At 33.9% G+C, this 15,525-nt stretch overlaps 1 protein-coding gene across 1 annotated transcript in view; it reads right to left on the minus strand.

The window, feature by feature from the left end:
* GRIK2 (glutamate ionotropic receptor kainate type subunit 2) overlaps positions 1–15,525 on the minus strand; it is a 635,712-nt gene that overhangs the window by 382,075 nt on the left and 238,112 nt on the right. Inside the window, exons 2-3 of the mRNA XM_060030591.1 lie at positions 14,565–14,732; positions 10,653–10,910 (exon numbers count right to left, since the gene is read on the minus strand). Coding sequence (XP_059886574.1) covers positions 10,653–10,910; positions 14,565–14,732 — 426 coding nt within the window. The remainder of the gene's footprint in view (positions 1–10,652; positions 10,911–14,564; positions 14,733–15,525) is intronic.

Below are 15,525 nucleotides of genomic sequence, written 5' to 3' on the forward strand. Positions count from 1 at the left end.
TTCCAACTGCAAGTCCCTGAGTATAAACACAGAGTTACTGAGTAATAGGAGCTGGCCTAGAAATCTCCAGTTTTAACAGTAGCCCAGGAAATCCCATTATCTGATATCAATTAAATTTAAGAACCAGTGCTTTGGATTTTAATGTTAATATCTGTTATATAATTAACTTTGTTTTATCAAATGGAAGATGATTGAATTTACAGAAATGCAAATATTTATGACAAGTAAAATAATGTCTTTGGTTATTATAAGAAGGCAAGGAGAGGTGTCTATTAGGCTTTGTATTGTCATTAGCGTTTACTAGCCAAGGATAGATTTAATACATGTTTAATGTATTTATGCAAAAAAATTCATTTCTTGAGCTTCTTTTTGAACCACTGAAATATGAAGAGTAGACACTGTACCACCTCCAAATTGGAATAATTCTGAAATAATGATGTACAATTAGCCTGTCTAGAATTTGGGTGTTAACTGTTTCTTGCTTTCTCTAAATGTTTGCGTCTAGAGGACTCTGTCCCCAAATATTGTTTACATACCTTATATTAAAGCAAGATAAACATTTATACAATGTTCAGTAGGAAACAGAAAACTGTTTTAGAAGGCAGTCATGTTCACCTGATGTATAAAGAGTATCTAACCTAGGTTTTAATCCATTCAGGATCTCAATTTTTAAAAAAGTGTTTCTGATACTGAACCAATTTATTTTTAATCAAGTATCCAATAAATGATCTATTACATCTTGCAGAAATGAATATATGTTAGATTTATTTCTTTTCTTCTTTCCCTGAAGTCTTGTCTCCGTTAAAAATGAATCCTATCACTATTTTATGGGTGAATGCTATGGACCATAATCACTACTAAGTAATTCATATAAAAATGAGCCTCTATGTGGAAAAGTCTCTACACTGAGTTATTTTTAAAGAAATGACATTACTATTGCAACGAAGTAATGGAACATATACATATATAACCATATATGTACATCTATACATAAACACATATACACATATAAAATAATGACAGATGTCACAAAAATCTCCTTCAATTTTCAGTTTCTTAAAAAATCCTTCTCCAAACTAAAACAAACAAAAAAAAACTGCCTTACTTAGAATTCTTTATCTCTTTCTCCCTTGGTTATTTTTTACCTTCTTGCTTTTTATCTGAAATACTCTTCCTTCAGAACTCCCACGACATATTTCCTCAGCTCATTCAAGTCCTAGCTCAAATTTCGCCTTCTAAATAAGGTCTCTTCTAATAACAATCCAACTTAATATTGCAGTACTCCCTCCTTGTACTCCTTATATGCCTCCCTTGCTTTATTTCTCTCCATAACACTTATCACATTTGATGCTATATATATACATATTTATTTTGTTATTGTTTATCACTCTACACTAGAATGCAAACTCCACAAGGCAAAGAATTTTTGTCTGTTTTGTTCACTCTTGTACTTCCAGTACCTAGAACAGCGATGACACATAGTAAATGTTTGATAATTACTTGTGAACGAAATAAAGAAATAAGTTATTGAAAAAACAAAGGAAGAAGCAAATAAATGGAGGAATTAATTATAAAATATTTAGAGCTCTTATGTTCAAGAAATCATCACCTCTGCTAAATGGGTCATGTGAGCATGCTGAAAATTGTACTCTAAAATTGATGATGAACTATTTTATCAACTAAACTCTTGCATCATACAAAGAATAGAAATACCAACTCATACAGGTAGAAGTCAGGGAAGGTTACTTCACAAGTTTACTTTGTAAGAATACTTTAAGGTACATCTGAAGGTGGTGAACAGATCACCAAATGAGAAGGGCATAACAAGCTGAGAGAACGAATTGTGCACAGCAAAGAAACTTGAGATAGCAGAGCATGATTGGTAATGGAGAACTACAATTATTCAAGGAAAGCTGTAGCATAAATATTGAGAGAGGAAATACCAGGGAAATAAAATCAAAGGGGCACGAGAGTGCCAATGATGAAGGCTGCATGTGTCATGCTGAAGAACTAGAACTCATTCTTCCAAGAACTGAGGAACCGCCAAACAGCTTTAAGCCTGGGCATGACATCACCACATTGTCATTTCTAAAAACACCATTTTGTCTGCATCAGAGACATGAACTTAAATAGGGTAGAGGGCAGAACATGGTCTAGGTGGTTTACAATAAAGATGTTAACTAAAACAGATGGTAGGGATGGAGGACAGAAGTAAATTTGAGAAATGTGAGATAAAAATGAGAAGTATTAAGCGATCCATTGGAAATGAGGGAAGAGAGAAAGACAAGAATCTAGAATGACCACTAGGAATCTAGCTGGGCAACTGGATAAAGAGGGAAAGCCAGGAGAAAAAGCAAGTTTTGGAATAAAGGTGATGAGTTTGGCTTTTGTTATGCTGGGTGAGATGTGCCTGTGGGACATCCAAATAAAGATGATCAGTGGGTGGCTGAATCTCTGAGTCTGTCACTTGCTAGAAGCAACTGAAGATGTCCAGCAGTGAGTCTACAACATACAGGCAGAGAAAGGCATGAGTCAGATGGAAGGCTTTAGGGACAGTGAGGTAAACAAGTAGAAAACAAGAAGCCTGGGAATAAAACCTGAACAGCATCAGCTTTTAAGGAACAGAGAAAGAAAAAAGAGTTTAAGAATATGAGAAGGGGAAAAAATGGCTGAAAAGGACACAACAAGGAGAGAATGATGGCACAGAGGCCAAACAAGGAGAGTTTTAGTCTTTCACTGAAGAAGGGAGTAGTCAAAATTGTCAAGAGCATCAGAGAGATAATTTAAGTACTATCGTTCCCCTACACTGCATAGAGGAGACAGAGAAGACCAGGAAAAGGCTAAGGGAAAAGTAGTTACCAGAATGCTCACGCCAACATGTTCCAGATTTAAATATAGAAAACTGGCAGTGTTTGGTCATCACCAGGGAATTATTCTCACTTTATGATTTTTTTCTTTCCCAACAAAGGCAAATACTACTGATCATTGAAGTCTGGTACAAGTCCTGCTTCTTCTATTTCTTTACATATGTATTTATTTCACTATCTGCAGAAATATGAATTGTATGATTGTTGTGGATTAAAAATTTTATTTTTGTCTTTTAGGGTTGGCAATATTTTAAAGATTTTAAAACTTAGAGAAATAATTAGTGCTATGAATATGTTTAAAAATACTGTCGAGTAATCAAAATTTAAGTAATAATATTACAAATAATTTTGAGGCTTGCTTAAATGGAAATAAAGAACCTATGTCCATGCAAAACCAACATGGTGGAAACACTAATACACCAAGCTGTGTAATCAAATATATCCTAATAATTAGGTTTAACTCATAATTGCTAATTGTATTTCCACTTGGAATTAGAGAACTTGAAGCTATTTCCACTTGGGATTAGAGAACTTGAAGCTTTGCACTTAGAACATATAACATATAATCATCTTAGATCCAAATTACCCCACTCCTTTAAATAAAATTAAAATTATTTGGTTATATGTTTTATAACACAAAAGTTGTTATATTATTCAAAAGTTAGTATCTTCTAGAAATATATTTTTTCACATCAACTTCTATTGAATTATTTTAGTTATCCTATTTAAATATAGGTGCAAAATAAAATAATTTTTTACTCTTACTAACTCCAAAAGCACACACAGATGTATCTAGAACATAGTCTATAAATAGAATTCATTCAAGTTAATAAAGTTAGTAAAGAAATCATTTCCGCTTTTGCTTAGGATAAAGGCCCTGGCCTTTTTTTCTTTTTCGTACCATGGAAATTAATCAAAACTAAGTTTGTTAAATATTAATATCTAAAAGAAAATACTGATTTTCCTTCATTAATTAAAAAAAAATCTACATTCTCTCCCCTAAATTCTTATCATGTCTATATTCATCTCCACGACTGCCTACCACTAGCATAACTCTGAATTTTCTTGACCTACCATGACCTAGTTTTTTGTCAATTGTCTTCATTTCCTCATATCACAAAGGAGTCCAAATGGAGAGCAGAGAAAAATGCCACTGGGAGCATTATATGCCCATACTAAATTCCTACTTTTCAAGATGGATTTCCACCTCCAACACCACTGGATGATTCTGAGGTGCTTCAAGATTAATGTGTTAAGAACCAGATTTATTATACCCTTTCCCACATGTCTTTTTCTTGTTTTCCTTTTTAGTAAATGTGCCATTGATGAGTAACCCAGACCAGAAACATAGAGGTCATCCTTACTGTCTCTGTCTCCATCACTTCTCCACTTATTTACTTACTAAGTCCTACAATTTGTATCTCCTAAATTTTCCTAGAATTCTCTGCTTCAAAATCATTCTATCAAATCCTCTTTAATTGAGACTATTATCTTGTTTTCAACTTGACTAATTCATAAATTCTCTTGCTTCTGGTCTTGTCCTATGCCTTACCGTATCTCAATAGCCTCAATGCATTCTCCACACTGGTGTCAGAGAACCTTTACCAAAATCGTTCTGATTGTGTCATTCCTGTTCTTAAAGTAAAATAATGACAACAAAATGAACCAAATCAAAACACAATAACTACCATTATATCATGGTATTTAACAAAGTGGTTTCTGCAGTTTACTGCCTTGGGTCAAAACCCAGACCTTCCATTTACTTGCTATGAAAGCTTGGGCAAATTATCTCAACTCTCTGCATCTAAATAGTCTCATATTTTAAAAAGTGGGACCAATAACGATTCCTTTTTCTTAGAGTATAGTAAGGAATAAATGGCACATAGCACATGCCATTTCTATTATTGAGAGTTTTAAGCTCCTACTATGTGGGCACCATAAGGCACTCTGCATATCTCACTCATCATGACAACAATCCCCTGATGTATATACATTATCTTCAATTTACAAATGTGTAAACTCAAGTTTTTAAAGTCAAACAACTTGCTGAAAATTACACAACAGAGCCAGGATTTCAACCCATAGTCCAGTCAGTGGATATCCCTCTCTCTATATTCTTTTTTGATTTCCTAGGAAAGGAACCGAATGGGTGTATGTCCATCCCTGAGGCACTCAACGGTGGTCTGGAAAGCAGGTTCACATCATGCAAACGTGACTGGTACTGCTGTAACATGCAGATTCCAGGGCAAAGGAGCTAGTAAAAAGCTCTTTTTTATTTCTCCTACGTTGGCCTTTTATACATTCTCCCTCATCCTTCCTCAGTTTCCTTGTTTCTGATGATCAGTCGTAATGAAGTGCCTGTCGTTGCCTGACAAACCAGCTCTCAGGCATCCTCACATTTTCACGTGTTACACCCTTATGCCCCTTCTCTAGTTGAAGCGTTTCTACTTGTCCTTTATGATAACTTAATGATAATGGCATCCTCTCCAAAACTCTCCTCTGCCTTTACCAGGCAGTTTTAAAACCTTCCTTCCCCTAAATTCTTTTCATGTCTCTATTCATCTCCTAAGCTGCCACAATATTTTTTTCTTGTCTCTCTCTGCACTTGATACACTATAATAGTATCCTTCTCACATGTTCTATCTCCCCCTCACTCAACTTTGAGCACATGGAGACAAAGTTTTACCTATAATACTGTCCCTTGTGCTGAACATAGCACCTGGTATACAGAAGATGCTTGATAATGATTGTTCAAATAAGTAAATGAGTAAATATATTTTAATTGCTCTTAACATATAAGCACAATTCACTCCAGATACCTTATAAAATTTTTGAAATGATTATTGTTGAATCTATTTACTCAATGGCGAGTACTAAAGAGCTACCTAACCTAAAATGACCTCTGACAGATTACTTAATCCATTGGAGCTTCTTCATCTAAACACTGGATATAATAATACCTTTCTATGCATTCATTCCTTCAATATTTATTTAGGTATTTCCATGAGCCAGGTAATACCTAGGTGCCAACGATAGAATAATGGGCAGCCTTACGGTCCATCCTATTCAGATGTGTATTTGATTGAGTGGAAAAGTCAGCCAAGAAAAGTCATTCATAGTGTGATGAATGTTCTCATAGGGGATGGTCATGGGAGTACTGCAGTGCTATGGGGATATGTTGAGGGAGACCTATTCCGGGCTTGGGAGCTGGGGGTCAGGACAGTCTTTCTTTGTGACATCTAAGCCAGATGGTATGAATGTGTGTGTGTGTGCAAATACACACGTGCATGTGTGTGGGTGCTTAGTGGGGAGGAGGAGTTGGGGCCAGAATGAGAGAAACAGGTGGACTGGACAGTATTTTCGGAACCTGAAAGAAATTTAATGGCTCAATTTGAAAGACATAAGTGAGGGATTTAGACTCAAATATCATTGGAGAGGTACAGGGACTAGATGAAGTCAGGTCTTGTAAGGCTTCCAAAAAAGTTTTAACTTTATCCTTAGAGCAAGAGAAACTATTAATAGGACAATGGGTCAGAATTGCATTTTTAAAAATTACTTTAACTGCAGTGTGGAGACTGGATTAGTAGAGAGACTGTTAGTAATAATCCAGGTGAAAGATTTTGACTTAAGAATTAGTTAGAAAGCATGAAAGAAATGAACAGATTTGAGAGTTCATAGAGATGTAGAATTAACAACCATTAGAGCTTGATTGTGGGACTGAAGAAAGGTAGGAATCAAGGAAGATGTTCACGTTTCTGCCTTGGGCTGCTGGTGGGCAGAAAAGCCAGTTACTGGAGGAAGCAAGGATAGTGAAGTGTTAACCTGTTTCCCTAGAATTGTTTTGTTTCTATATAATTGTTTTGAAGATTAAGTGTAATAGTTTATATGATAGCAACTACCTCGATGCCTAGTGCACCACAGCTGCTTTCTGTAATCATTTCAATTTCCTTCTTCTCTTTTCCAAAGTTGTACCAGTAATTTAGTAGCAAAACTGGGCCTAGACTCCCAGGCTTTTGTTTACCAGTCCAGAGTTCTTTGTTAATGGACTGCTGATCTATAAACAAAGATGAAACATAGGAATTTTAAAGCAAATATTCACAACTTATCCTGGAATTGCTTACAAGCTGACAGCTATCCAACTTATTTTTAGTTTATGTTTAAAATGAATCATATGTTCCAAAATGACTGACAGAAACACAGTTTTGTTTCTGAAGCCAATTCTTTTCCATCATTTTGGACATCATTCAGAGGTATAACAAACTTTCAGGGTGTTTAAAAGCATTCATCCACGACAACAACAAATGCTAATTATCATAAAAAATAAACAGGTCCTGTTAACATCGTTCTAAGAATTTCTCCTACTCCAGCACTATACTTCATCTACCATCCCATCTGTTTTGTGGGTGGGAACGAAGACTGGATGAAAGTATAATTATCATGTATCAAACTGGACTACACAACAAAATAGAAATGAATATAAATGGGAGGAATAGCATACATAATAAATCTGGAAAGGAAAAAAGAAACATATATAAAATGCATACTGCATCATGCAGTAAACAGCAGATACACAAATTCATAATGAAGTTATTAATGTTTATCTCACTGGGTATGAGGTGGATTTCTCTCCCATTTCAGTTCACAGTCCTAGCTGTCATCAGATTTTCTCCCACATGATCAAATAGTCATCTTGTTCACTTGGGAAGTTTACAAATTCTCTCTGTTAAGTTCTGTTATTAAAATTCCACCTTGAGGGCTTCCCTGGTGGCACAGTGGTTGAGAGTCCACCTGCTGATGCAGGGGACGCGGGTTCGTGCCCCGGTCCGGGAAGACCCCACATGCCGCGGAGCGGCTGGGCCCGTGAGTCATGCCCGCTGAGCCTGCGCGTCCGGAGCCTGTGCTCCGCAACGGGAGAGGCCACAACAGTGAGAGGCCTGCGTTCCGCAAAAAAAAAAAAAAAAAAAAAAAAATTCCACCTTGAGACTTTTAAACATATCCAAAAATACAGAAAAAAAAAAAAAGCCTACTTCTATATATTTATGAATTCATTTAAAAGACAATCTTCTATCTTAGAGTCAGTTCTATCCCCTAAAAAATCAAGAATAGCAAAGTTCTAAAAGTGTGTTAAATTAAAAGTAAATTAAAAGGCCAGTTACAAATGCAATTATTTCATTACAAATAATATTAAAAACATGAACAACCACATATCCCTAAATAGAAACTAGAAGCTCAAGAGGGGCCTGGAGTTTGTTTCTTTTACTGGCATATACTTACACCTGGTACTGTCCCTGGAATGTAGCAGGGGCTTAATCAATGTTTGTTGAATTAAATATTGCATAAAATGGAGCATTAACATGCTTTTTTCCCCTCAGAGGATTTTTAAGGCACACTTACTCTATGAATAATTCTGTAATGACTCTAGGTTAGCATTCATATTTAAATAATCAAAGACTTTTAGAATATCCAAGTATTGATGTAACCTTCAAGTGATAGTAGTGGTGAAGTTTCTTTTACATATTAGCTTAAACTTTTTTTTTTTTTTTTTTTTTGTGGTACGCGGGCCTCTCATTGCCGCGGCCTCTCCTGTTGCGGAGCACAGGCTCCGGACGCGCAGGCTCAGCGGCCACGGCCCACGGGCCCAGCTGCTCCGCGGCATGTGGGATCTTCCCGGACCGGGGCACGAACCCGCGTCCCCTGCATCGGCAGGTGGACTCCCAACCACTGCGCCACCAGGGAAGCCCTAGCTTAAACTATTTTAATAAATGTAATCTTAGGTCAAGTCTCTGTTAAAAGTATATACATCTAATTAACTATTTCTCTATTTAAATTTGTCTCAATGATATAAATATTTAGAATATTATTCAAAGCAAAAGATCAACTACATATGAAACATTACTTCACCAAACTATGATGTGACCTTGATCACAAATCCCATTATCTCTTTATTCAGTCACTCAAGAACATATGTGAAGTAAAAATGTCATATACTTACAAACAGAATAATGAGGAAATGTGGTATATCATAAACATTTTGAACATTTGCCAAATTTCTTTCTACTATGAGGAGTTTTAAGATAATAAGAAATAAATATATAATATCACATGTATAACATACATATATATATATAACAGATATGTGTGTATATATACCATGTTTATGTGCATATACATATGAGGATATGTGATATTTAGTCAGGATTAACCTGAATTATATCAGAAGAGAAAGGAGAAGTAAATAAACTATGGATTCATGCATGTGTATTCATATTTGTATATTTCTATATATGACCATCCATAAACATAAGTAGACCATTTTGTAACTGAGCATACCCTGGAGTATCACATTACACACACTCAGAGAAACCATTCACACAGAACCTGCCATTCATAATTTGACATATAGAACTTTACCAATGATAGAAAAGTAATGATTTGGAATATAACAATGCAATAAATTTAACAGGTCTAATTTAAGCTTAAAAACACATCAAAGGTACTTAGGTTATTTTTAAGGGCTTTTACTGTTGTATTTCTAAAGTTAAAATTTTTAACAAACATTTCACTTTTTTAAATCAAAAATGCAAAATTACACTATTAATGTGTATTTAGACTTACTCTTTCTTATCCTAAGTTTTAAAATTTTTCAAATTATTTACATTATTTTTCCAACCCTGTAACTCCCTGTTCTCTGTTCTCTTGGGAGAGCTCCTATCTGTCAATTTGCAAATGGTCAATTTTATTGGCAAAGGGACTAATTTCTGCATGTAGTTCTAAATACTGCATTTATAAACAAAGTGAGCTCCTGGTGTATTTGGGGAGAATTTAAATTCAAATGAATTTCAATTTTAATGTAAACATAAAGGTATAGTGAAATGTTCTAGAATAAAATATTTTAAAATTCTAACTTAAAGAGCACTATTTAGACTAGTGATAAACATCTTAATGTGAAATTCCTTATCACTAAGTAATAATCAAAATAGTATGCAGTTCCTTTACCAATATAACTTCCAAGGAAATTAATACTTTATTTTTATTGTTTACGTTCTTATATTTCTCTGAGACTTGTTTTTATCTGATACCTCAAAATAACCATTCATATATAAAAATAATAACATACATTAAAACAAGAAAGCACAGACCACCTCTAGCCAGCAAATATTCATCTAAAGACACGGAAATAAATACAACTTAGTAAATACTATTTTCCAAGTTCCTAAGCTATGTCTACATATGAACAGTTCCAAAAACTCAGAGTATTTCAATAGGTACTTTAACGTGCTATCCAGATATAAAGGTTATTACTTTTCACACACATTCTTTGCACATAAACAGCTATAGAAAATGTTAAGGCTAAAGTCTGAATTTCTTTTTTTTTTTCCTGGATTTCTTGATAAGCTTCAGTGACAGCACATTATGAGGCTTTACTCTGGGAAACTACCCTGAAATTAGTAGAAAAATTCTTTGAATGAATATTTCAATATTATATTTCACACTATCTCTATTCTTCATCCAATACTATGGCTCACAGTAACATCCTTCCTAGAACAAAAGTGCTTATTTTACAAATATAGAAAAAAAAGTGTATGATTTTTTCTTTGTTTGGACATATGAAATTAGTGTTAATGTTTCATTTCAAATGTTTTCCTTCCCTTAATTAAAAAAAAAAAAAACACAAGAAAAGAACAAAAACAAACAAACAAAAAGAATACAGTAAGAATCTCGAATAAGTTTCAGAAAATTACCTATATTTAAAGCATAGCTGCAAAGGCTACAGATTTTTCTTACCAGTGCTGTCATCATAGACAACTGTGACAGTTTTCCACTTGAAGAACTGCACCAAGTCCAAAATGGCACGGCTGAGTGAAGAGAAGTCTGGGTAGAGACTGACATAGAAGGAATCTTTGTTGTCTGACACCTGGTGCTTCCAGCGGGTCTGGATGTGGGGAACCCCCAGAGCATTGCAGATAGACTGCACTGCATTTGCTGAAGAGCTGTGTGAAGGCCCGAAGATGGCAGCCACCCCAAGAGACAGCTGATCACAGGCTGAAGAGGAGATAGAAGTCTGTCAATAATGAGAGGAGAGATGCCAGTGTGCCAATATTACCACATTATTATTGTTAACCCAAAGGCATCATCTTGAAGGAAGATTTGTCTTTAATATAACATCTGCATCTAGCTGATTTTACATTTTGTCTAACTCCAAACATTTTCAGTTTGTTACAAGGGAAACTCACCTAGACACCTACAGCTCAATGTTCAAATAATTCTACAAATAATGTCAAGGGAGGAGAGGAGGAAGGAGAAAGAGGGGGAATATTCTAGGATTTAAGGGGAGAGTGTTCATTTTGGAAGAATACTTCCTATCGGGGAATAGTGTTCTTTCCCAAATTCACTGGTCATTCTCTACAATTTCAAATTCTTAATCAGAAGCCATTTATCTTCCACTGCCCATCCAAAAAGCTATGGCTACACATAGCTAAGTATCTGCAAATATCTGATGATACAGGTCAAGCGGCGCATACAAACACCCATACAAAACCTGACATGAGTCATAGAGGGTGATTTCATGGGGATTAATCTCATTGAGTAGGAAGAACATCAAAGTATGTAATTAAATAGATAAGTATTTAATCATCTTTATGTATTTGGCTTTTGGATACTATAAGTCTTCTATATTGTACTGAATTACTTTTTTTAAGTTTATATTGGGTTGGCCAAAAAGTTCATTTGGGTTTTTCTGTAACATTGTATGGAAAACCCCGAACTAACTTTTTGACCAGTCCAATATTTACATGTAGAAAAGTTTACTCACATCAATAATAATTACAGTAATTAAGAGAGACATAATTAAATCAGAAGGTATTCAGACGGGAACAGAAAGACTGTGACGGGACTTGAATTTCTATAAGGTACACTAAAGCAACGGGCAAGTTCGGGTCTAGAAAGTCAATAGTTATTGGAAACATGAAACTCATCTTTAAATATTTGAAGATCTGGCCTGTGAAAGAGGCTAAAGTTTGTTTCATTTGACTGGAAAAGGAAGAATTAGGGCAAATGTTTAGAAGTTTCTCACAAATTTTGATACAATTTAAGGGAAGTAAGAAATGTTCAAAAGTGGAAGTTTGCTCCAAGAGGCAACGGTTTGTATATCCCTGCAAATATTTCAATATGACTAAGGAGAATTGTTATTGGGATTTAGGGATCAATTAGGTGTTCAGATTTAATCCCTCACAAATAGTTTGTGATTCTACTGTGCAAAATTTTCTGATATTTTCCTTCAGAGATTTTGCCACACAAAATACAATGTGATGGATGGATTCTTAAGCATAGAGATATTTAATAAATTTTAGTTGGAAAAAAAAGTTTACACTTTCTTCAAAAATTCAATATGATATAAATAAACAATTTTTGAATATATAGATCCTTACTTTTAAAATAATGATTAGAATTCTAAATCAGTAGAAAGGTTAGAGCCTAAAGTTTTTCACTCACACAGGTTTTAATTCACATACATTGAAAATAAAAGATCTTCCTTCTCCAGATTTTTGACAAGTCACAAATCAAGAAAGTTAAAAACCACTGTATTAGTTTACATAGAACTTTTTGAAGTGTGTTCAAATAAGAAATAGAGTTTTCAGGTATCGGAGGAGTCACTTAAAAGCAATGTATGATTCAAATAATAATTCAAGCTCTAGTGCATCAAAGTTTATTTATGGAGCAAAACAATATTATCTACTAAAAGTATAAGACCATATATCACTGAAAATGTTTACATTTAGACATTTAACATATATTCTTGCCTTGGAAAAATTATTTTTTAAAAAATTTTAAGAATGTCCAAATTTATTATTTGTTATTTTGTAATTAGTCATAAATATCAGTATTACATATATATTTATTGAGGCCCCCATAGGATTCAAAAACTATGTTAGATCTCTCTTTTTTATTATCTTTTATATATTGCTGTGCCCTCCAACCAGCAACAGGTTGACAAGAAAGAGCTTCACAAGACAAGTTCCAAACCTCGACATCCACCCTTTTAAACAACTCACAAAGAAACTTATTCATACACTTACTTGAGCTTTTTCAGCTTCAGGCCAAAGTCACTTAAGGAACTGGATTCCCAATAGATTTTTAATGGGTGACAAAATTTGTAAATCCTTTTTAATATTTTGAAAACGAAATGAGTTTACCACCTCATAATTTTGCTAAGATATTCGCAAGATAGTAAGCTGTTTGTTGTTAGAACATTCTAGTCCACTTTTTTTTATGTTGCTACTTTGAAGTACCATAAGAAATCTATTAATACTTTATTTATACTGCACTCATATTCCATATTCTTTGGTCTAAATTATTTCATTTGAGACAGAGCTTCTTCTTCCTAATGGAAATAATCATGAACTATGTCAATAATCAAATGCACTTGTCTTGCAGTTAATGACTTATTTTGCAATTATGATGACAAATGTAGTATTTCAGCCTTTTTTTCAGCCTTCAAAACCTTTCATCACCCTGACATGGTTCTGAAATGTGGGAACTTATTTTTATTCATAAAGATATGAATTCAAAGGGCAAGCAGAACATGGGTTTTGATAAAAACATGTAAGCTGGGGGAAAAGAAGGATACTTTCATCTCAAGAAATATTGTACCGTATTAACTGCCATTAATATTAATGAGTTTAGAAGAAATCTGTACCAAGTTAGAATTATAAATAATTATGTACATTTCTATGAATGTAAGGTAGCTAATAAAACAATAATTGGCATTACAGAAAAGCAAACATTGTTTTAAAAATATGAATTTAGAACAAATGCTTTCTAAGTCCACTCCTTTGAGAATATCTACTTTATGAAATTTAATTTCTGTTACATGAATCCTAAACATGCAAAAGAAAAGATCACCTGCTTAGACAAAGTAAGCCTATGAAAACATCTCTCAAAACATATTTATTACTAAAACTGTTTGGTTAAAATAATGCCTCGATAATAGTTTCTCTATTACCTTCTTTCATATAGGTATTAAAGTCACATGCCAAAAATTGTATTTCTATTCTTATATTTAAAACACAGTTTTACAAAATAATAAAATAAATAAAATTCATAAGGTATTTTTATTATTTCTTCATATAATCCGGTTTTCATATCATTAGCCATTTATTTTCAGTCATCAAAAGAAACATCAAGTGGTTCAAAAATGGGCATAGACTATACACAAATGAAACGTTGTTCAAATTTTTCCAATTAGGGTTAGACTGACTTTTTGAAGTCACTTGGAACCACAGAACTTTCAAGGTAGTCAGAAAATTGAGACCACAGTAATAGAGTGGAATTGACATATAATGCAAATAAAAATGTAAACATTGATTGTAAAACTTCGTAAAATCCACAGATGGTATTGCTTTATTTTAGAAAATTCTTAAAATAGGAATAGTTTAGTAGCAAAACAAAAGGATTAATGGGGAAAAAAAATTTTCACTATCCCAGACTTCACTGCATTTCATGTTATAAGCAATTGTTTTCAGTAGGTAATCATATCACTTTACCTTCCCTGATAAAATTTATGTGTAGTTTGAAAAGAAACATTTGCATGAAAATATTCCTAATGACTTATTAATTACTTTAGGGATTAAGAAATCTCTTAAGAATAGCTGAAAATTTGAATTCCAGAAAACATACAGTTAAATATCTATCAATTACCTTTCTTGGATGCTTCAAAACTGTCATAGAGGTTTATCTTCTGGGTGTCATAGGTTAGGGTGGTATTGGGCAACAAGGTTCTGTTTCTGTTGATTGTGTTCACAGCAAATCTGAACGCAAGCTCCTCGGCTCCCATTGGGCCAGATTCCACATATTCAAAAATACCACCTGGCAGAGAAAAAAAATAATCACACAGTTCTTACAAGATAGAGAAAATCTGGGAAGGTTTCTGTACTTTTATGTATGTATTTGTGCACTTACGCGTGTGTGTGTGTTTGAGTGATTTGTCTAAGTACATGAAGTTTGTGCTTACATTTTCTATGAATTTGAATGTTTGGTATGTGCCCTTTAAGATAAATCCACACTGGCAAAATTTCTTTGATACTGCTACCAAAATTTACCATGATTTGAATATGATTTTGCCTTTTTATTTAGCAATTGCTTCTTTTAGGGCCTAGGTATATATAGATCTTGCCTTAAGTACTGAACATTAACCCTCAAAATTTTGCACACAGTTAGAAAATAATCAATCCTCTATATTGATATAAAGCTATAAAGTTAACATTGGGAAAACTGTATTAAATTTGTCTCTATTAATTCAGAAATCAGAATTCTTTTGCATAATTTTTACGGCACTTACCATGTTAAAAGCCCAAAATACTTATTCACTTGCAAATTCCAGCATCTTACTTGCAAGAAAAAAGGACGAAGTAGCATTTTTCTATTTGTTTTACTCTAAATCCTTTTTCAAAAACCACTTGACATTTTTGAAAGATAACTCTCCCAAACAGTGCAAATCCCTTTGTCAGTGAATAACACTGCAGCATATAATTTTGGCCATACAATGTAGACTATAATTTAAAGACACGTCCTTTCCATTTGTCACCTTCCACCAGCTGTGCCTCAGTCCAGTTCCCTCATTCGTGTCCCAGCCTTGACATCATCACTCTCTTTTCAGTTA

The sequence above is a fragment of the Delphinus delphis genome, chromosome 14 (genome assembly GCF_949987515.2).
Source record: "Delphinus delphis chromosome 14, mDelDel1.2, whole genome shotgun sequence".
Taxonomy (NCBI): domain Eukaryota; kingdom Metazoa; phylum Chordata; class Mammalia; order Artiodactyla; family Delphinidae; genus Delphinus; species Delphinus delphis.